The sequence below is a fragment of the Cyprinodon variegatus genome, unplaced genomic scaffold (assembly GCF_000732505.1).
Source record: "Cyprinodon variegatus isolate N-32 unplaced genomic scaffold, C_variegatus-1.0 Scaffold413, whole genome shotgun sequence".
In the NCBI taxonomy this organism is placed as follows: Eukaryota; Metazoa; Chordata; class Actinopteri; order Cyprinodontiformes; family Cyprinodontidae; genus Cyprinodon; species Cyprinodon variegatus.
This window is the reverse complement of record NW_015150866.1, coordinates 280,670-304,402: the sequence shown is the minus strand read 5'-3', so window position 1 is coordinate 304,402 and position 23,733 is coordinate 280,670. Positions and strand designations below refer to the sequence as shown.

At 39.1% G+C, this 23,733-nt stretch overlaps 1 protein-coding gene across 1 annotated transcript in view; it reads left to right on the top strand.

Moving 5' to 3' along the window:
* LOC107093210 (microtubule-associated protein 1B-like) overlaps positions 1–23,733 on the top strand; it is a 94,435-nt gene that overhangs the window by 7,616 nt on the left and 63,086 nt on the right. Inside the window, exon 2 of the mRNA XM_015388095.1 lies at positions 433–534. Coding sequence (XP_015243581.1) covers positions 433–534 — 102 coding nt within the window. The remainder of the gene's footprint in view (positions 1–432; positions 535–23,733) is intronic.

Sequence of the window (23,733 nt, the reverse complement as noted above, 5' to 3'; positions counted from 1 at the left end):
CTTCGTTACTTCCCATCTCTGGCCGATACCAATACCACCATTCTAGTGCTGGATCGGGGCCCTGCCCGATACTGGTATCAGTATCAGTGCAACACTGGTAAAAACAGTAACAATATCTACAAAAAAACACTAATATTTCTAATTTACTGCAGTATTGTCTTGTATGGACTGTGAAATTATTAACAATTAAGGCAGCAGAAGGAAAAAGATGGAGTATGGTTAGAAAGCTGCAGCAACGGATGGTGAAAGGTTACTTCATGCGTATAAAAAACACCTAAAGGAAGCGTCTTTGATAGCTAGCATGTAACTTTTACTCAGGATGCTTAAAAAAAAAACACCCAGGAATGTTTTTTTTTTTTATCATTATTTTTCATGTCTGTCTTTCATTGCTTGGTTTTTCCTAAAGAGGTCTTTTCTTTGCCTCCCTTGCAGGAATCCGATCCTGGGATGTCGATTTGAAGTGCTGTGACCTTGATCAGCAGCTGCAGCTGTTTATAACTCGCCACTCGGCCCATTTCTCCTCCACTGTCAAAGGTCAGTTGGATGTGGCCCACCTGTAAGCTGGGAAGTTGGTGAAAATCACCTCCTATAATAATGGCTTCCAGACCTAATTTAAAGCTAATGTAGAGTTGTTTGCAAAAGTATTTCTTTGTTGGGTTGACCACCAAAACCTAGGTGCATTTTATTATACACACACGCTTTGTTTTTAAAAGATATAAATATAAAAAATATAACTGTGGATGTCTGGGGGACAGTGATTCGCCTACATGTTATGAATGCTGGCGTACCATAAAGAATAAATTATTAACAGTTTAGTTTGTGCCTTCAAGTTGTTGCCAATAGGAGGACATTACTTGGATATAACCTAGGTTACTTGGATATAACAAACTAAACTGTTCACAATTTATTCTCAGATAACCTAACGGAATATCTTCAGAACAGCTCCAAATGACACAAAACTCCTATGTGTGAGTAGAACATGATGTAATAACATAAAATCAAGGGCCCTATGTAAAAAAAAAAAACAGCGTTCCCCTTTAACACCACAAATTAGTGTTTAGACTTATCAGGATTCATGGACAAATATAGCTAGATATCATTAGCATAACAGTGGTAAATAATCCCAAGCTGTCTACATTGTGGCCACAGCTGCCCTGGGGCACGCTGACGGATGCAGAGCTGCCGTAAACAGGGAAGTCTGAACACCATTAACACTTAAGCAATACTGGGCAGGTGTGGGCAAAAGGAAAAAACTGCAATAGATTCAAACCCGCATCCCTCAGTTGCATAAAGAGATTCTGCCTTCTACGCCACAACTGCTGTGTTTTAAGAGATCTGCTGGTAGATAGGTTGGCATTTTGGGAGAATTCTTCTGTATATTATAAAATCCACGCTTGACAGAGTTGTCTAAATTGAACTATGCTGATAAACACCAATTCATTCAAGGAACTAACACTCCCATAGCTGAATTAGGTCAATCAAGTGTTGATTTAAGAGCATACTTTCAATGGGTAACACCAGTACTGGAAACGTAACACACTTGATTTTCTGAGTAATATTTGTCCCACAGTCTTTCTATTTGATGGAATCAACAGGGCTCTATTAAACATGTTTAAAGCTGTTTCTGAAGCCTTCACAGAAACGCTTTTGTTTTCCAATGTTAATTTACACATAAAAAACGTCAGCTTTTGTCTTTTTGTTTTCCAAAAACATCTGTAAACGATTTGTCCTTTTTTTCAACCTCCCACTTGGGCACTATATTGAGTTTAGTCCTGATAAAATACATTGGAGTTTGTGGTTGTTGAACATGCTAAAACAGGACTAGTGCTTGTTGTCTGAGTTATTTTGCCTCACATTATTTCTGGAGAAGAAATTAATGCCCCAGGGAATTAGCAGCTTGATGGTCACTGAGCTAGGATTTTAATATCTTTAAAACTGGAGGCGGTGATAGAGAAAGTGATACCACGGCCTCATCACCTTGGTTTATGTATTGATTAGCAGTTTATGAGGTAAATTAAGAGGTGACAGCACGCGCTAATATATCCAAGCAGGAACAAGTGAAGCCTGCAAACTTGTCAAATTATCAGATATAACACAATTATCACTTAAAAATAGAACAAAAACATGATTGAAAGAGAAGGAAAACAATAGTTTTCTTGCAGAGTGAGCCCTGGCTGTGGGTGTGTCCTTTTTGTCTACAGGATAGAATAAATCAAGAGCTCACCTTGTAAATACTAAATATTCTTTTATCGTCCGTCAGATCTCTGCCTCACACAAACACACACGCAGAGGAGTATCAATAGACAAGCTTGTGTCTGATTCGAACAGCTCTGGAAAGACATTACTATGCAGAAGCTGCAGTTAGCACAAAATGACAAAGCATTTTCTTACTCATCTTGAGACATACAGAGAGCAAAAAGAGTAATGTCATGTGTCATTATATAATGCATAAAATATACATTTCAAGCTGACATGAGAAACAAAGGCATGGTTGAAATACTGTTTATTGAAGGATTTGGACTGAATGGAACAAATCAGCATCAAAACATGATTTTTTTAAACTGATGTTGTTTGCATGATGTCCTGTTTTGCCCAATTGGCTTACATGCTCTGATCTAATTCTGAACTTACTTGTAGACCCAAAAAAGCTAAAAAGAGCCCAGTCATAAACAATTCGACTTGGTTTATTTTTCCTAAAAATATAAGTGAAAGGCAGATATGGACAAATCTAGTCCTGGAAACTGTTTAAAACAGGGTTTGGCGGTAGGTTTAACTCTAAACAGTGTCAAGTGTTTAATTTCAAGACTGTGTTTAAGCTTAAATAACTAGCGCAAAGGCTAATAAAGAGTGGGTTAAAAAAAAGGTCAACATGGATTTTGAAAAAAACAAAAATGAAATCCTAATTATACTAAATTATTTTGATAGGCAGTTGCATATGGATATCAACATTCATACTCTATACCAGTATCTGTCTGTACTTGCTTCACAACAGGGTGTTTGTTTAAAGGCTGAACAACGCTAGCAATACGATGTTCTAATCTGTTTACAGACAATGTCTTTCCTTAATATAGAGTGCGCCAATGTACTCTATTGTGTACTACTACTAGCTACCAACACAAACATTGGCATTCTTTTAGGGATGTCCCAATTCAATATTGAATTTGGAAATTGGTCCCATATCAGAATATCGTAATGTATGGGCCCGCATCTAAAATCAACAATGTCTGCACACAATGAAGGACTCCCCCCTTCATTTCTGTCCAGCATCAATTGTTTCCAGAGCCAACATAATCACAGCAACAGAGCAGCAGATGCTAAGCTATGTTGAACAGGCTGGTGGCTAGGCTAAACACACCAGGCTGGTGGTAGGCTAAACACGCCAGGCTGGTGGTAGGCTAAACAAGCTGATGGTAGGTTAAACAGGCTGGTGGTAGGCTAAACACGTCAGGCTGGTGGTAGGTTAAACAAGCTGATGGTAGGTTAAACAGGCTGGTGCTACGTTAAACAGGCTGGTGGTAGGCTAAACAGGACAGGCTGGTGGTAGGCTAAACACGGCAGGCTGGTGGTAGGCTAAACAGGCTGGTGGTAGGTTAAACAAGCTGATGGTAGGTTAAACAGGCTGGTGGTAGGCTAAACACACCAGGCTGGTGGTAGGCTAAACAGGCTGGTGGTAGGCTAAACAGGCTGTTGGTAGACTAAACACTCCAGGCTGGTGGTAGGCTAAACAGGCTGGTGGTAGGTTAAACAGGCTTGTATTAGGTTAAACATGCTGGTGGTTGGTTAAACAGGACAGGATGTGGGTAGGCTTAACATGCTATTGGTAGGTTAAACAGGTCAAGCTGGTGGTAGACTAAACATGCTGTTTGTAGGCTTCTCAGGCTGGTGGTAGGTTAAACAGACCAGGCTGGTGGTAGGCTAAACATGCTGGTGGTAGGTTAAACAGGCTGGTGCTAGGTTAAACATGGCAGGCTGGTGGTAGGTTAAACATGATGGTGGTAGGCTAAACATGGCAGGCTGGTGGTAGGTTAAACATGATGGTGGTAGGTTAAACAGGCTGGTGGTAGTCTAAACAGGACAGGCTGGTGGTAGGCTAAACACGCCAGGCTGGTGGTAGGCTAAACAGGCAGGTGGTAGGTTAAACAGGCTGGTATTAGGTTAAACAAGCTGGTGGTTGGTTAAACAGACTGGTGGTAGGCTAAACACGACAGGATGCTGGTAGGCTAAACATGCTAGTGGTAGGTTAAACAGGCCAGGCTGGTGGTAGACTAAACATGCTGTTTTAGGCTCATCAGGCTGGTGGAAGGCAAATCAGGCTGGTGGTAGGCTAATCAGGCTGGTGGTAGCCTAAACATGCTAGTGGTAGGCTAAACATGCTAGTGGAAGACTAAACATGCTGTTTGTAGGTTAAACAGGCTGGTGGAAGGCTAATCAGGCTGGTAGTAGGCTAATCAGGCTGGTAGTAGGCTAAACATGCTAGTGGTAGGTTAAACAGGCCAGGCTGGTGGTAGGCTAAACATGCTGGTAGTAGGCTAATAAGGCTTGTGGTAGGCTAAACATGCTAGTGGTAGGTTAAACAGGCTGGTGGTAGGCTAAACAGCCTGGTATTAGGCTAAACATGCTGGTGGTAGGTTAAACAGGCTGGTGGTAGGCTAAACAGTCTGATATTAGGCTGAACATGCTTGTGGTTGGTTAAAAAGGCTGGAGGAAGGTTAAACAGGCTGGTAGAATGCTAAACAGGTCAGGCTGGTGGTAGGCAACACATGTGGGTGGTAAGCTAAACACGCTGGTGGTAGGTAAAACATGCTGGTGATAGGTTAAACAGGCTGGTGGTGGGCTAAACATCCTGGAGGAAGGTGAAACAGGCTGGTAGAAGGCTAAACAGGACAGGCTGGTGATAGGCTAAACATTCTGGTGGAAGGTTAAACAGTCTGGTGGTAGGCTTAGGCAAAAATTAGACATAACCTGGCAGTCCAGGTCATGACCAGCAAGAGGGCAGAGCAAGCACAAGGTTCATAGTGTTAGACAGGATGGGCAGGTGTTGCCAGTGCATAAAAGCACGGAGTGTGACCCCCGGTAGGCATAGAGACAATCTGGCAAAGACTGGCAGTGAAAGGCAGGTAATAATTGGTCCCAGGTGAAACAACTTGTTAAGTGTACAGCAGCAAGAGGTCTGTTCTTCAGTGAAGCAGAGCAGGGGGAGGAAAACAGCCAGCCCAAAAACAACAGCACAGAGGCAGGCTGTATAACATCACCAGCTACTGTAAAGATTTAAGCTTTATTGTTAGAAGATTTGTTTCATTAATTTCAATGTTTTTGTTAACCTTCTAGCTGACATAGGTTCTGAATAAGTTATTTTGGGAGCAGAGATAATGTAGACCTGTACGATAAAGTGAGGACTGGAAAAAAATTATTTTACCATTTAAAAATAAAGACAATGAGATTACAGATTGCATATTTTCCATCTTGCGTTAGCACTTAGTGTGATGGTTGAGGCTATTGCTAGATTTATTTTGTTTCCACAGATGTAAATGATCCATAGATGTAAATATAGTTTTTAGAAAATATTTTATGACATTTCCAGAAAGCTAAGAAACTATTTCTGAATGTTAACTGTTTTAGTAGACAGATTTTGAAAGCTCCACAGAAGAAACCAGCTTCGTTGCTTTGCTCAGTTTGGCATTCCAGGTATCTGCTTTAAGTCTTGCTCTCTCTCACTCTCTTACAGCCTGGCTGTTTCATAGACATAATTTGGGATGTCAAAGAAAATAGCCTCCATTTATATATCTAACAGCACCTGACATATTTTAACACTTGTCAGTGACACTAGAACTTTTCAAGTTCTAATGTCACTTTAAACTCCAAATTTTCTTTCTACATGTCTCGCCAAAGAACAGTAAAGTAAAGATAAATAATAAGAAACCCAATGTTTTTTTGTTTCTATTGCTGAAATGTATCAAAATGGAAAATTCCTACTGTTTTAGGTCCACATAGGCATCTTTAAATACCACACCCTATGATTCACATGTTTGAGCTAAGTACAAAATTGATGAAGTAGCAAATATATAAATTGATATGGAGATCTTTTATCTCTTCATTTTCAATCAATGCATTCTATTCAGTTTTGATTAAATTATATGGGTTTGAATGTAAACATTTATCCTTTGCAAGCACTTTGCAGATAGTTCAAGTTACCATGCATTTTTATAATCCGAAACAGTCGAAGTTTTGAACACACATTCACAACAAGTCAACACCGATAGAGCAAATTCAGATCCGATTATGTGAATTAAAAATAGAACAAAAACATGATTGAAAGAGAAGGAAAACAATAGTTTTCTTGCAGAGTGAGCCCTGGCTGTGGGTGTGTCCTTTTTGTCTACAGTATAAAATAAATCAAGAGCTCACCTTGTAAATACTAAATATTCTTTTATCGTCCGTCAGATCTCTGCCTCACACAAACACACACGCAGAGGAGTATCAATAGACAAGCTTGTGTCTGATTCAAACAGCTCTGGAAAGACATTACTATGCATAAGCTGCAGTTAGCACAAAATGACAAAGCATTTTCTTACTCATCTTGAAACATACAGAGAGCAAAAAGAGTAATGTCACGTGTCATTAAATAATGCATAAAATATACATTTAAAGCTGACATGAGAAACAACGGCATGGCTGAAATACTGTTTATTGAAGGATTTGGACTAACTAAAACAAATCAGCATCAAAACATGCTTTTTTTAAACTGAATGGTGTTTGCATGATGTCCTGTTTTGCCCAATTGGCCTACATGCTCTGATCTAATTCTGAACTTACTTGTGGACTCAAAAAAGCTAAAAAGAGCCCAGTTATAAATAACTCACCTTGGTTTATTTTTCTTAAAAATATAAGTCAAAGGCAGATATGGACAAATCTAGTACTGGGAACTGTTTAAAACAGGGTCTGGAGGTAGGTTTAACTCTAAACAGTGTCAAGTGTTTAATTTTAAGGATGTGCTTAAGTTTAAATAACTAGCACAAAGGCTACTAAAGTTTAGCACACACATTAACAACCATTCAAAGCCAATAAAACAAATTCAGATCTGATGATGTGAATTGAAGTTTCATCCTAAATATCATACAGCACAGTTACAGTTAGCTGGTCATATGAAGCTGTAAAAAATCAAATAGGAGAAAACAAAAATTATTTTGAGCGGTTTTGTTCTCTTTGTTTACTGACAGTTTAAAGGTGATTATCACAGAAGGGAAACTGGAACAGTGGCACCAGGCGCCCTGTAGGGATAATTAAATCCAATAACTGGGAGCCCCGTCCTGACAGATGTGATGATGAATCCTGAAAAATGTCTCCATGGTAACATGGACTGGGATGCCCTGACTCAGAATTTATGATAGGTTGCCTGAAAACTCTAGAATACCACGAATATTGCTCTGACTACTCCCTCGTCCACCTCTTTATTTTGACACTTCAGACCTTTCCTGTTTCATTTTGTTCAATGCTTTGGGGAATTAAAAATGCGTTGTGACACTAAACAAAACATTGATAAAGTTAATCACTGAACTTATTAATGGACAAACCCAGTTCTGACGGTCAGGCAAACAATACAGCCACAACAATAAGGCTCTTTCTGAGCATTAAGGTATCTGACATTATGATCTCTTTTGTCTTGGAGCTCTGTCAGGTGAGATGAGCTTAACTTCCTCAGCATGATTAGCTGCTACAGCATCACCTGCACCCTCAGCATCCTCATCATCTCTAGCTGGGATCTACATTTGTTCTGCTTTTTGAGGACCCAATGAAAAATTAAACAAGCTTTTATTAACCAATAATTATGTTTTTCTTTGAGTTCACGCTTTGCACACATCAAAACCAAGCAGAGGAACAGACTGGATGTAGAGAACAGCCTGGAACTGTTGTTTTTCACACTGAGCTATCGGAGCTCATTAAATCAGCTCAGGTGTCTGGTAAAAACAAATGAAACTAAATAAGTCAGTCTGATTATATTTTTTGTTCAGCATTCTGTTTCCAATTCATCAAGTTTAAATGCATTTAAAATTGATTGACTTAGAGGAGCTCCAGTTTTATAAATACAGATTTATAATATGATTACAGACTTAGACTTACACAGACTTTGTCATTTTGTACACATAGAGTGTATACAAAAAGAAATACTGTTCAGTACGCAGCAGTGATAATGTAAACATACAACTGTAAATTAGTTAATTCCAACATTCAGGTTTTTTTGCAATATTTTATTTTGTATTTATTTGATTCCTTACTAATTTGCAGGCAACACAGTCATGTTCTTTTTTATTTGAGAGGGGAAAAAATACAATAAAAAGAATTAAATACTCAAAATAATAGATTAAGTAAAATAGTTTTTTAATTTATAGTCAGTCATGTATGTTCAACTTTTGGACAAATCATCAATACCTGTGACTGAGGGGGGAACTCATCGTAAGACAAAATGTCCAAAAGGGGATAAAATGGGTTGGGAAACACTTCTTTAGCTTTCTGGTTACAGCAATCAATACAGGGTGGTTTACTTCCCTAGGTAAAAGTAATTTAGGTTTACAAATAGCTCATGTTTTGTAGTAGAATAAAGAAAATATCGACATTCTTGTACCAATTTTATTACAATTTTTTCTTTTTTTGGGACCATTTTAGAGAAATGAGTTGCTGCTGCCTCTGTGTGCATTTGGTTAAAGCTCCTTTGGGAGACTTCTTCCTGTTTATTTATTAAATACCTGCTTGTTTTAAAAACTGCCTCTGATTTTAAATTGATTATACAGTAATTCACTTCCAAAGTTTAAAGACTCTGAAATGTTTTTAATTAATGACTAGAACCCCAGGTTTTAATCCCTATCTCACCTCTCATATCGGCTAAAACAACAATAAAACTTTGTTATGGACTTTGTGGCGACTCTGTTGTATGTTATAAATTTTAATTTGCAGAAAGAATCCTCTCTTTCCGAAAGTCAGCATCTTTACATAACTGTAGGCTAAACATATGCCGAGTTTGATTTAATTTTTAGATACAAAGCAGAATGCTCACACAAAATGAGTGAACATGAAAAAAACATTTGATATTATTGGGATTAGATGCTTGCTTGGATTTAGGTAGGTATCATTCCATCACCTTCCAGAATAATACAAACATTTAAACAAAAATACATAAAATCGCTTTTTATTTTAAATAAAAAGGGAATATTGTTTCATTGTCACAGCTGTATGATAAAAACGTATTTATTTAGTTATTGCCAATGACACATGATATCCAGTCTAGTGGGCAAATTATTGTTGGCGATATCCTCAAAATATGAAGAATGTTCTGAGATTTTAATAATTATATTATTTAATAATAATATTATAGTTTCAGTTATTAACTAATGTTTTTAATGCTGTTTGTTTTCTACATTAAACAAAATGCATGAAATGGTTTAAGTAACAAAGTTAATTTTAATTAGACTTTAGGTGTTAAACATTGCATTTAGCCACATGTGAAACACTCTTCTAATCTGTTTATCAGTCTTCCTGCAGTCAAGGTACTTTATATGCCCCCCTAATGACAACTAATGCATTTGTGCATCAATCCTGAGGATCTTATTAGGTACTTTGGCCCCATCTAGTGGTCAGAGATATTTATGCCAATTTCTGATAATTTAGCGTTCTTAATACCCTGTATGTACTGCATGTGTTATATAAAAAATTATTTCCCTTGTTGGAAAAAAACATTTTATTATATGATATGATTTTGAATACATACAAAATACATGCAAGTAGTAAGGTTAGTAAACACTATTGTCAGTGTGAGCTGTGTCTTATACACAATGAGACAATGTAAACACTGTAACAGCAGACAAAGAAAACACACATCCTTCTTATTGTTTTGTATTATAGAGAGTTGGTGGTTCAGTGTGAACCTCCTACAGCTGAAAAAAGTTTCCAAAGAGTTTCTATGGAAAAAAAGGAATGTCACCTCATTTCACGGTGTTCTTAACTGTATTGTGGAGGATTTTCACAAATTTTTTAAAAACCTGCCTTCCCCATTTTAAAGAAAATACGTGTGCGAGAGCAAACACAAGCCCATTTCTCCTCGTGCACGCTCTGTTTAAAATTTGCAGTTCTCATAGCTCATGTAAGCTACTGTGCCCGAACGTCCGTGCTAACCCCTAAATCCCTCAATCCTTGAATAGAGCGGGGACTATATAGTAGACTTTATAGTGAACTTTCTCTTACCACCCTCGGCCATTTTCAAACAAGCACTGTGAAAAAGGTGAGCTTGAATGATCGTCTGAAACCGTAGCTCACCACAGGTACACGCCTGAAAGAGAGCATGCTCAGAAGAAGATAGCTAACAGGACAAGCATGTAGGACGGACATATGTAAATATATCACCAGAATGATTGACATTTAGGACGACCACTTCTTAGATGATCCACCTGCAAATAAACGATTGTCCTCTGCATCTTTAAAATAGTTTTAATTGGTGAGCATTTCTGTTTTTGTTTCGTAGATGATTTAGAAAAGTCACACATTTGCTCCTAGTTGTAGGTAGCTAAGTTTAAGGAAACAGGGATGGAGACAGATGGTATTGATTACTTATGATCAACCATCTCCCCCATAACCCCCAACCTCTCCCACTGGCTCACAGCCCGGATCAATAGCTCTTCACTGGAGGTATATCTATTGGCTGCAGTGCAGAAATAGAAAAGAGAATCATGTTGCTGTTGAGGTAACAGACATGTTTCCATTCTGGCTGTAAGCTTGGTGGCTAGTTGATGGAGAAACAGTTCAGATTCAATTTAAAGTAAAGATGTTGAGAGAAATATTTTGTATCTGCATAATTTCTCATCAAGCTGAGAAATTAGAAAGAGACCTTTGAAAAAGGCTAAAGTCTAAAAACAGGCCCATGAAGCAGTTTCACCAAAAAGATCTCCAATCCAATTTTTGGTTCTGGATTCTAAGAACCATTTAATCTTTGTAAACAATGATTTCTAGGAGTTTCATAAATGAAACAAGATGATTCCACTCATGAGAGAAAGTCCCAGGATGTCCTGTTAGTGTTAGAATATGTTGTTATTAAAGTGAGTTAAATAATTGTAATGGTTAACTGGATTGTTACTATTATTTAAAATAGGATTTTCTTTTAAGGTGTCGTGAGCTGTTGGCTTCCCTGCAGTATAGTTCTTCAACACAGGCTGCTGGTAACAGCTAGTGGGTAGTGGTGGCCTAGTGGTTAGGCCATAGAGCTTGGAATCTTGAGGGTGTGAGTTCAAGCCCCACTCCCACAGACTGCCACTCTGGCTCCCTGAGAAAAAACACCCTTAACCCCACACTGCCCCACCCATGATGGCTTCCCAAGGTGATGGGATAAATGCAGAGATACATTTCTCCAATGTGAGATCAATAAAGTTCAATTACTGTAAAAGCCCAGCCAGGAAAAACACTTTCTATCATCCTAAAGCAACTTCTGCATTAAAAATGTCATGTTGAATGAGACAAGTTTTAGTTTTTTTTTATTTTGCTATTGATGGTGGCCAGAGGGCCAGTGTACGGCAGCCTTGCCTCTGTCAGTGAGCCCCAGGGCAGCTGTGGTTACTCTACAGCTTGCCACAGCTTGGGTGAATGACTGAAGCGCTTTGGTCAAGTGCATTTATCACTTAAAATACATAAAGATTTTAGGCTACTATCACATTTTTAATGAGGACTTATCGTTAAGAGGTCTTTTGCCATTTACAGCGTCAACCTACATGTCTCAAAAACAATTTAAATATAAAACTTGTCAGCTTAAAGCTCAGCAGAGGAAATGCTGATACTGAAAACAGCTCTGTTAAGCTACAATTATTAAGGTGGTATTAGGAAATTCAGTTTTATCTGTTTCTCTAGTACTTTATTTTTCTACCAGTCTTGGATTCCTGTTTCCTCTGTTCGAAGTTGAAACTCTTCTTAAAAGATGGTTATAATCGATCATCAGGGAAGGTGTTTATTAATGCGGTTTTCCAACTGAAACCCTAATAACAACAAAGATTGTATTTTTGACCAATCAAATTTCTATTTAATATAGTAAATCAGTATTACCATCACAAAATTCAGCCAATAAAACTGTTTTTTTTTTTTAAAGTAATTAACCCTGATGAGAGGCACATTATTATGAGCTGGCACTAACTATAAACTAAAAACTTTTTTTACTGTGTGTAAGAGAGAGCAGTCACTGTTACACAGAAGATAACTTCTTTAAAACAAATAGAGATTGACCCATGGCTTAGTAGAGAGAAAACCCTCCCTTTTCATGCAGAGATATTGAAAAAGGTTGTGACTGATGATTTTAGGGGACAGCATCCCACCTGGTTTACTAATGATGATACTTCCGTTTCCATGCTTTTCATAACCAGAAAAAACAACTTTGTTTTATGCTCTACATTTATTATTGTTCTTAAATGTTCTTCTGTTACATCACTTCCTTTCTTACTGATTTTGGGGCATTGCTTCATTCACACCACAAACAAAGCACTGCACATATGATGCAGCTTGATATCAGACCTTAGCTGTAAGTTCGTCCTCGGATATATAATTTCTCCCACAGCAAAGAAGGCTCCATTTTTATTTTCTCAGATTCACTTTTTATGTCTTATATGAGGAGCTATTGCAAAACCAGCAGGAACAACATATAGGCAGAGAATTACATTGACTGTGTTCATCTAATTTTTATTATTTTTTTTCACAACAATCTCTTTCTTTTAATACATATATTTAGGCAGAGTGATGACCCGGCTGATCAGTGGGACACCTTCACTGAAATAATCATCATTCTTTACTTTAATGGGCAGATAAAGCTTTAGAGAACATAAAGGTTTAACTGAAATGATGAAATAAAATATCACATATGCAGTAGAGTTGCCCCCTAGTGTTAGAACTGTGTATGGCAATGATGACTTCATGCTTTAGTCCAAAGAGTCACTTTATTTTCTAAGCCCTCCATATCTGGAAAGCAAAAACGCACGCTCAGCCTGCCCACACAGAGGAGCGGGTGAGACAGGCCATGGATTAGTGTCAGCGATTTACTCTGATTAACCCTCCCACACTGATCTCACAGGTGTGTGTGTGTGGTTGCTTATACACTAACTGTAAACTGCTCAAAACAGTTTTTAAAAAATCTACAGTTAGTGTATAGGCAACCTGAAGGAGGGGAATGTGTTAGTTGGTCCTTGTATTACCTTCAAAAATGTGTTTAATATGCGCATATTAAAACAATATTGTTCACAAGCTGTTAACCTTTTGAAAGCAGCTTATTATGAGGTTTGTGTGGTGATTTTCTCTCTGAGCACATATAAATCCAAATATATATCGACCTGAGCAGATAAAACTCTTGGAAACTCTGCCTCCTAAAGTTACTGTTAATATTTCAGCATGCTGTCACGCTTGCGTTTCAGGGCTGTGATTTCTCTGAGCCGATTTTTGTCTCCTAATGAGAAGAAAGGAAAATCTAAAGGTCCCAAAGGTCCAATAGCCTTTGATGTAATGCAACATCACGTCTTTCACTTCTTTCTGCATGTCGTTGGGGGGGTGGGAAGGACAGGTGGGTGGAGAGGAGGGAAAAAGGTAGAGAAAATGTGGGAATGAACTCAGTGTTATGGTTATGTACGGATCCTCCTTCCTACACACACACTGAGGTTGATCTCGGTAAGATGGCTTAGTCAGCCAGGCAGCTCATACGGGGTCTGATCCAATCTCTTATAAGAGGTTTCAAAAATGATCTGCAGGAAAACTGTTGATGAAAAACTTTGTGTTACAAAAACAAAAATACTTTGCAAAAAGTATAGCCCTCTTCAGAAGTATTCTCGCCCCTTAAACCTTTTTAAATTTAATCACATTGAAGGGTGATTTGTTGGTGTTACATGTAATAACAAATACATGCTGTTATTGGTAAAAGGAAAGAAGAGAAAAAGAAGGAAAAGAAGGAAAATTTTTCATTTTTTTTTTTTATATTTTACAAACGGAAAAAAGAAAACTGTGACATGCATTCTTATTTAACCTGCCTTAGTTAACAAAGCCAGCTTTAGTTGTAGCTATAGCTGCAGGTTGTTTTTAGGTGGGTGTCTGAATGATCTTTGCACATTGAGATTTTTTCTCATTTGTCTTTGCAAAACAGCCAGTAGAATCAGACCAAGAGCATCCGAGTCAACATTTTTGAAGTCAGGCCACAAATTTTCTGCTAGATTCAGGTCTGGACTTTGACTGGACCATTCTAACACATGGCTGTGCTTTTTGTGATAACTCAGAACGGAGGGACCCAGTATTGATGACAAGACAGACAGTGGGATAACTCAAAAAGCTTTTATATAGATGTCCGAAAACAGGTCAGGCAAACGGATCAGAACTGGGACAGGCAGTCTCAAAGTTCCAAAAGCGAAATGGGCCAGAATCAGAACACAATCAGTTACGCTTGAAAACTCAAACACTAAAAGGCTCAAGAATAATCTGGCCCTACAATGGCAGCCCACTGCTCCCTAAGGGAATGGGTTTAATGCAGAGGTAAAAAAAAAATCGTTTTTGTTTTTTGGGGGAGTGTTGGCCAAGTGGTTAGAGTAGTGCACTTGCGGGTTACAGTACATTTCTCCAATATGAGATCAATAAAGTTAAATTAACATTCTTATGGCTGGGACCAAGCAGTTTAAATAGAAGCAGGAGCAGGTTGATCAAATGTGCAGCAATGAGATACAGGGTGAATAAAAAAAGCAATTAAGCCAGCCATCAGCACCTAGGTCAGGACACTTTTGGCTTTTGCTATTTGGTTGTTTAAGAATATCGTCCTGCTGGTTTATTCAAAATATGGAGCATAATATATCAAAGCTAAAAATCATTGTGCAAAAGAAACACATGATTAAATGCAGACTTAAAAATGTATTTAAAATCCATGTTTGATTTTTTTAATTACAATCTAAATCCAGATTCAGTGTTCTTTTCACTTGAAATCCTCAGATAGTTCACTATTCCGGTTCACTAGTCATTCAATGAATCATCAGTGGCAATAAAGTGTACCAGATGATGTAAAGTACTATCTCTAATGTCATGAAACGGGACAGAGGGACCCAGTGTTCAAGGCAAGAACAGAATGGAACAGAAGCGGTCTGCTGTGGATCTGCAGGGATGGGAGGCGGGTCAACACCCTTGACTGATACTGATTAGCAGTTCAGTACATTCTCTCGACTGAGGCAGGATCCAGCCGATGGACTGCCAATGAGATATGGCGGGAGCCGCCCAGAGTGTACCCAATGCAGCAGCCTCTGATGAACATGCCGATTTCAACCACTCCAACATGAAGATAGCCTTCCCCAGATTTAACCAACATGTCTCCTTCCACACCAGAGGAGACAAGACCCTGGACCATGTTTACTCAGACCTGGCTGGAGCTTACAATGCGACACCCCTCCTCCACATCGGACAATGAGATCATCTCTCACTGTTTCTCACACCTCATCCATTGTGTGAAACCTACTGTGAGGACAGTAAAGATGTGGCCAGAAGGCTCAGATGCTGTGCTCCTTGACCGATTCAGGAATACAGATAGGAATATTTTCCACCATTGAGACATGGATCAGTTGGCCTCATCTATACTGGACGACATATCCACCACCAGACGGTGTTCCAAAAACGGACAAACTGCAAAGTTCGCCTCCTGCTAAAGGCCCGCCACCTCACATTTAGTTCAGGGGATGCACAGGTCTACAGTGCAGCCAGGGCTGAGCTAAAAAGGGGCATCAAGAAGGCCAAACATGACAACAAAAGGAAGGTGGAGGATCACTTCTCCGTCTCTGACCCTCAATGTATGTGGCAAGGGCTTCAGGACCAAACTACAGGACCATCAACATCTCCCCCGCCTCCTCTGATGTTTCCTTCCTCAACGGGCTTAAGAACTTCTATGCTCATTTTGGTAGAGGGAACACTACAGCTGCAACCAAGGCAGCCATTACCCCAGACCACCAGCCACTCACTTTCCTCTCCATTGACATAGGAGTGTCCTGACTAGAATTAAAGCCCACAAGGCTGCAGGTCCTAATGCAACTCTGGTCCTCAGAGTGTGCTCTGACCACCTCCAATGTCCCAATTCCCAAGAACTCCAACCATTCCAGACTCCCTTCAATTCAATTTTCAATTCAGTTTGTTTATATAGCGCCAAATTCACAACACATGTCATCTCAAGGCACTTTACAGTTCAACCAGATCATACAGTCAAATTGATACAAAGTTTTCTATATAAGGAAAACCAGTTGATTGCATTGACTCATTGACTCAAATACAATCCCTCACACTAAGCATGCTTGTAGCGACAGTGGAGAGGAAAAACTCCCTTTTAACAGGAAGAAACCTCCAGCAGAACCAGGCTCAGTGTGAGCGGCCATCTGCTGAGGCCGACTGGGGTTCAAGGAGACAGAAGCAGAGATACAAAAAGCAGCTGTAAAAGGCGGCCCCGTCCAGGAAACACACAGCCAGGCAGACGAGCTCCAAGGCAGTTCCCATGCCAGAGGACGAAAAGAGCACATCCACTCAATCACGGTCAGAGAAACAGGACCACACTGGAAAACAGGCCGATCTCCAACATCTATAAACAAGGGTGTTGATGGAAGCAGCACAGCTGATGTTTCTTTCCAGGATGACGTCACAGCCAAACAGGAACAGACGAGGCAAAGCTACTCTGAGGAAAAGCAGAGAGAGCAGAACGTTAGAGATTGAACTAACAGATTCTGCAGAATAGGAGAACAGAGAGAGAACGAAGCAGAATGATGAAATGGGGGTCCCTATGTCTACCTTCTGGTAGCTTTTCCCCCCATCATCACTAAGTGCTTTTAGCGGCTGGTTCTAGCTCACCGCAGGTACCCCCCAACCCCACCCACACACACACACACACACTGGACCCCAACCAATTTGCATACAGGCAGAACAGGAGCACAGTGGATGCAGTCTCGATAGTGCTGCACTCCGTCCTTCCTCACCTGGACAGTAAAAACACTCAAGCCAGAATTCTGTTCATAGACTTTAGGTAAGCATTTAACACTGTCATCCCATCAAAACCCATTACCAAACTTACACACCTCAGCAACATTTTACTCGTGTGTAAATGATTGCTTGACTTCCTGACCAGGATGACCTCCTTACCCAGGACTGCAGACCTGTCCATGGCTCCAACGCCATCATCAAGTTTGCAGATGACAGCACAGGGATCGTCCTCTTTACAGACAACGGTTAGGCCGCCTACAGGGAGGAGGTGGACTGTCTAGCACAGGGGTCTGCAACCTTTCATATCCAAAGAGCCGTTTTGCCCAGAGTACGACCAAATAAAAGTTGTTTAGAGCCGCAAATAATACCATGACTTTTTCTAGAAAACGTTTTTTTTAAAAGCTTTTATAGTAAATTAGTTGTTGCCATCTCAAACAATCAATTCATATATTTTTAATGTTAAAACATATAATTCTCAAGCTAATTCATAGAGAAATGTCTCTGAAAAAATATTTCTGGTTCTTTTAAACTCATTCTCTTCCATCTTATAAAAAACGCTAAAGCTATTGATACCGGTATATATTATAGTAAATTATTTAGCTCTTTATATACATTTTAGCCAGTATTAAGAGCCGGTGGAGAGGGTCCAAAGAGCCATATGTGGCTCCGGAGCCGCAGGTTGCAGACCCCTGGTCTAGCAGAATGGTATGACACGAACAACCTGCAGCTGAACACCGAAAAAGACCAAGGAGCTCATTGTGGACTTAAGGAGGAAAACTGACCATCCACATCAAGGAGATGGCGGTTGAGCTTGTGGACAGCTTTAAGTTCTTTCGAGTCCACATTTCCGTGGACCTCACCTGGACGACCAGCAGCCAAAAACTCATCAAGAAGGCGCTGGTGCGCCTCTTCTTCATGAGGACGCTGAAGAACCATCAGTCCTAAGAGGTCCTCACAAACCTCTACCGCTGCACCATCAAGAGCATCTTCACCAACTGTATCACGGTTTGGTATTGGAACTGCTCTGCCTCGGACCAGAAGGCATTGCAGAGGGCGGTGAAAACTGCCCAGTGCATTGCCAGGGCACTGCTCCCTTTTATCAAGGACATTTTCAGGAAGCAAAGTCCTAAAAGCACCTGGAAAATCCCCAAAGATTGAACGGCATTATAGAAGTCGAGGACTAGAACCACCAGGCATAGGGCTTCTGTCCAGCAGCTGTCATGCTCCTGAACCCCTCCTGACACCAACTATAAGGAATGTAAGCCCCCCCCACTTACACCTACTTCTCAAGTTTAATTGTATATAATCTGTAAATCTTTTATCTGTTATTCTCTGTCGTTATTTATCCTGTATTATAACCCCACTAATATATTATATATTAATATGTTATATATTGTATCATTATTTTATAGTCTTTTACAATTACTCTATGTTTATATATACCATTAATAGTCAATACATACATAGTCTCTGCACATGTGAATAAATATTTATATCTTGTACAGCACTTCTGGATAGATGCAAACCACATTTCATTGCTTTGTACTTGTGACAAGGTAATGACAATAAAGTTGAATTCTCTTCTTTTCTTTGTTCAAGGAATTTCATTTACACCAAATAATATCTGTCATAGTCAATCATCACCTAAATGGTTTTCAAAGGGCTGCTTGCTGGCTAGGTGAAAAAAACAATGTCAAGGAGGCTACTTTGGTTACCTCCAGCCACCTATGTTAAACAAAAACATAAAGGAGTGTTGTCTCCATGGCCTCTGGGTAGAGGCAAGAGAGGCCCTGAAGGAGTTGTGTAGGATCATTAATGATTCACAATTATTGGTGGATCTAGCTTGCTATGGTGTCAAGGGAAAGCAATGCTCATGGTTGTTGCCCTTAGAGACCCCAACCATTTCTGCTAGAGTTGGATGACTCCCAGCAGTCCTTAAAGGTGTAAAGGGTGGAGGTTAAAGAGGCCTGAATGCCATAAACTGAACTGAATCATGGTAAAGTCAAGGTGATTGTTGGAGGATAGGCAGGATGGATGCTGGCGTCTGAGGACTTTTGCCTGGTTAAATAGCTGGAGATTTACAAGATTTAGAAGGAGAGAATGCCCTGTCACTGAACTGGAAACAATGATAATTAATTGAACAACATGTTTTTCTAGCAGTATCAATGTGAGCAACATATAGTGGAGAATCAATGATGAATCAATTTACTTTATTTATACGTTTGCTTCACTTGTACTTGCACCTAAGTAAGATTGTATTCTTCATACTAGTAAGTGAAGACATTGCTAAGGACTTTTTGTAATCCTCACATTTTTGGGGGAAGGGGTTTGGCTTCTATACCTGTGTGTAGACATCCAACAGTTCCCAATAAACAGAGTAAAACCTATTGTCAGTAGGTCACTTGGATACACCTTGTTCTACTTCCATAAGTGCGCTGTCAGCTGTCATGTGCAATGATTTATCTCTTTCACTTGAGAAAGAAGCACATTAAATATTCATGCATTTCAAACTCTAAAGCTAAATGCAGGGTTTTAAATCAAAAGTGGTGTAAAACAGTTTTTGCAAAGAGTTTTTACCACATCCATATAAGATGTGGATAGGGATACACAAGAGGAAATATTTATACAGCTTAGGAAAATGTGGAATTCCATAAATATTTAATTCCAAAACTGGTGTAATGAGAAAGTTTGATGTGCCTAAAATTGAAGCTAACACTTTAAACTTCTCTTTTGTTTATGATTTTTACACGTCAGCAAGGATTAGAGCCTTATAATCAGTCAAGCTCTTAAGTTTTAACATTTCCATCAGATATCTGACTGATGTATTAAAAAATAAATAAACGTCTTCTTGCTAATTCAGATTGCTTTAAGTATTACCTCTGATTCGGTCTCAATCTTATAATTTAAAGACAAGGATAGTTGATCTCTTTTATATAGATTATCAAAATAAAAATTGTTGGATTGTTTGAGGAGAGATTTTGTTTATTCCCCAGCTGCTTTACTCAATTCAACATTTATTTAGTTTCTCATATGATCCAGGCTTCGCTGGATTTTTGCATACTTTGTTGATTCTGTTACAAAATAATTGTTGCTTAGAGACATGATACACAGATCTGATAATAAAATAAATTTAGCCTAAAATGTATACAGCTGCTACTTACATTTCTCATAAATGACTCAGTAATGTTTTTTATTCACATGCTGCAATATGCAGACTAGGGCTGGGCGATAATTCAATAACGATATATATCGATCGATAGACGTGTGGCGCAATAGAAAAAAAGAGGGTCGATAAAAGTTCGATAAAAAAGAAACGCAGTTTTCCTTCCTTCTCATTGTAGCCTAGCATGTAGGTTTATGCTAGTCACTACTTCCTCCCAACCAATCACAATCGCGGACCCAGGCACGCCGTCACCAAGCGCCTCCCTCTCAAACCACAACACAGAGCACATGAAGATGTCGCAGTAAGGAGAGGCGGAGGAAATTGTTCCAAAGAAGGGTTTTTGTAGTTCGCCAGTCTGGCAGTATTTCGGTCATGGCAAGTCGGACCAAAAACAAACCACAGTCATCTGTAAAATGTGTAGGGAACCAGTGAAAACCAAGTCTGATAACACAACCAACTTTTTTTTTTTTTATCATCTCAGCCGCTCACACCCGCAGCAGTACGAGCTGTGTAGGCCCCGACGCGGCTCTCCTCCGAGGAATCTTCGGGAATTTCGGGAAAAAATATATATATTTTCAGTTCTGGGCAGTTTCCCACGTAGTTCTAACAATTGAGATAAAAATGCTGAGGGGCCAGAAACTTCAAAGTAATAACTCAGGTTAAAGCAGGAAACTAAGCTGAACCAGGTTCAGGTTGTCCATTTATTTATTTGTTATATTTATTTTGGTCACTTTTCTGGTCCCTTTAGTTTATTCTTTGTCAGTATTTAATAACATAACCCAGGTCTCTTAAGTTATTTTTCTTTAAAACAATTCTGTTATGGTTAAAAAAGTTGGTTAAATAAAGATTTAATTCGAAGTCTGTGTTTGTGTTTTTTATTAAAATTAAATCATTTAGCAATATTATAAAAAGTCCAGGCAGAGCTGCACATAAAATATGGTTTCAAATCTTTTCAATAATTATCGATATCGATCAAAATACATTTTCTTTTATTGATAAGCTTTTTTTCTATATCGCCCAGCCCTAATGCAGATGCTATGTCTGTGCCAATGTCTGTAAAGATGCTGATGCCTGAACACCTAAATTCGGCCAATCATATATCAACGGTCATCTGTCGATCAAATGTTTTCGACCATAGTATCTTGATTCATATGTCGCAGCTAATATACGCAACAGGTGTAATAAGAACTAAGAATAATTTCCTTTCCCATTGAGTTGTGTCCCAGTCTTCACTGGGATGGACGTCTGTGTCTTCAGCAGACGTAGAGCTAACAGAACTGGCAGCGTTGCGAGGCAAGGGCTCAAACATGTACGGCTGGAAGCCTTCTACACCAAACCAAGCTTCTGCCGCCCTGGCGTCCTCTTCCACAACATCTTCGTCCCCGCTTTCCTTCACAAAATAAAAAATGGATGACGGAGGAGCCTCATCCACGACCTCCGACACTAAACTCTCCTCCTCTTGCATGTTTCCTCTGTCCATAGCGTTCCTTGACAGTGTCGTTTCTAATTCACCAACTTAGTGCTAGTAGGTTCCCAATGGAATTTCCCATTGGGAACCTACTAGCACTAAGTTGCTAACTGGTTAGGAAGATGCTTCAAAGAAACTGGTCACAATCAAACGTGCTTGTGAACCTTCCGCCACAACAATCCCGCCCTCTTGATAAACGACCAGTCACATTCACTTTATTGACCCATGTAAATTCGGGTACCACCAGGGAGAATCTGGAAATGCGACGGATGTAATGGCCGTTTCCGTACGACTTTAAGTTCAGGAAGTAGTGAAGTTATGCATAGGGCCAATCTCATTGGGAAAGAGGTTTCAGAGCTTTAATAGAAAGATGCTTTTTATCAGTCGAATCCTGTCTCCTGTTTTTGCTGCAGATGTTGTAATTTATGTAATTTTTTTTTGTCTCAACACCAATGTAAAGTGCCTTGAGATGACTTGTGTTATGAATTGGCGCTATATAAATAAACTGAATTGAATTGAATTCAATGTTTTTACTTGTTGCTTATTACGTAAACCTCTTAGTTTCTTTCCATATAACTTAATTAGCTTTGTCATTCACATTGCACAAATCTTTCTGTAAACAACATGGTTTTGTTGTTGATGATCTGTTTCTGTTCACACACTGCCTCTGAGAAACTTTTAGTTTCATGTTTTTCTGACCTAAAGTGAGGTTTCTTCTGTCTGCTTGCACATCGTCTTGTCCTGCACTTTCTAGCAAACGCTCCCCTGTGTCCCACAGCATTGAGTAGGGGTGAGGAGCTGGTGAATGCTGCTTCTTTCCCCTTGGTTAGTGCAACATAAAAGTTTTATGTTCTGCTCTTGAGACGTTTTTTTGTTGTTGGGATTGTACCTGACTTGTTCTCTTTTCCACATGATTGCTGACTCTACGGCATGAGACCAACTGAATGAAAATCATGAATATTGTAGATTTGTACACTCTGGGTAAAGTTTATATCAGAAAGAAATGCACTTATTTTGGAATTAATTGTTATTAATTATTTCAGATATTTTAATAATGTGGCTGTAATTTTGAACCTTTACCATTTTGCTCATTTGCAGGTTTGGTTGTTTTGGACATAAATTATCTAGAACCTTCTTCCATGGGAATGTTAATCCCATCTCCTCAGATTATTGATAAATCATATTTGCTATAATTTCGTTATAGTCTCCTGAAGACAAATGTCACTCCAGCAGGAGCCAAACAGGAATAGAGCCAGACACATGTGATAAGTTAATGTAATATAAACATTTAGGTTAGGTTTACTACATAGTATCACACAGTGGCCCACATGGAGAAATGTGGGCATGAAATGGAGTAAGAGAAACCAACAGACTTGCTAATGAAAGAAAACGACTTTGTCAAACAAAATAAAAGTGATATATTATCTTGGATTATATATTTATTCTCTATTTGCCTCTTTTAGCTTGTTAAGTGTATTTAAGAATACACTTGTATACAATACAATACTCTGCAGGAAATTGGACACAACAGAGATACAGCAATGATCCAAAACACACGTTAATACTTTTACTTCAAATAATAATAATAATTAATAATAATCATAATTTAAATGTATTGATCACACATTGGAAAAAATGTACCTCTACATTTAACCCCTTGGGGAGCGGTGGGCTGCCATTTTGCGGTGCCCGGGGAACAGTGTGGAGTTAAGGGTCTGGCTCAGAGACCCAGAGTGCAAACTAAACATAAATTCAATTTAATTCAGTTTATTTCTATAGCGCCAAATCACAACACATGTCATCTCAACCAGATCATACAGTCACATACAGATGATTAAAAGTTTTCTATCTAAGGAAAACCGTTGATTGCATCGACTCATTGACTCAAAGGCAATTCCTCACACTAAGCATGGTTGGAGCGTCACTGGAGAGGAAAAAACTCCTTTTAACAGGAAGAAACCTCCAGCAGAACCGGGTTTAGTGTGAGCGGCCATAATAATAACAAAGATAAATGACTGTATACTAAAACTTGCAGCAAGGTTTTAAAGGAATAGTACACCCAAAACATGACTAGCCTTCATTTTCTACTCACCCCCATGCTGAACAACAC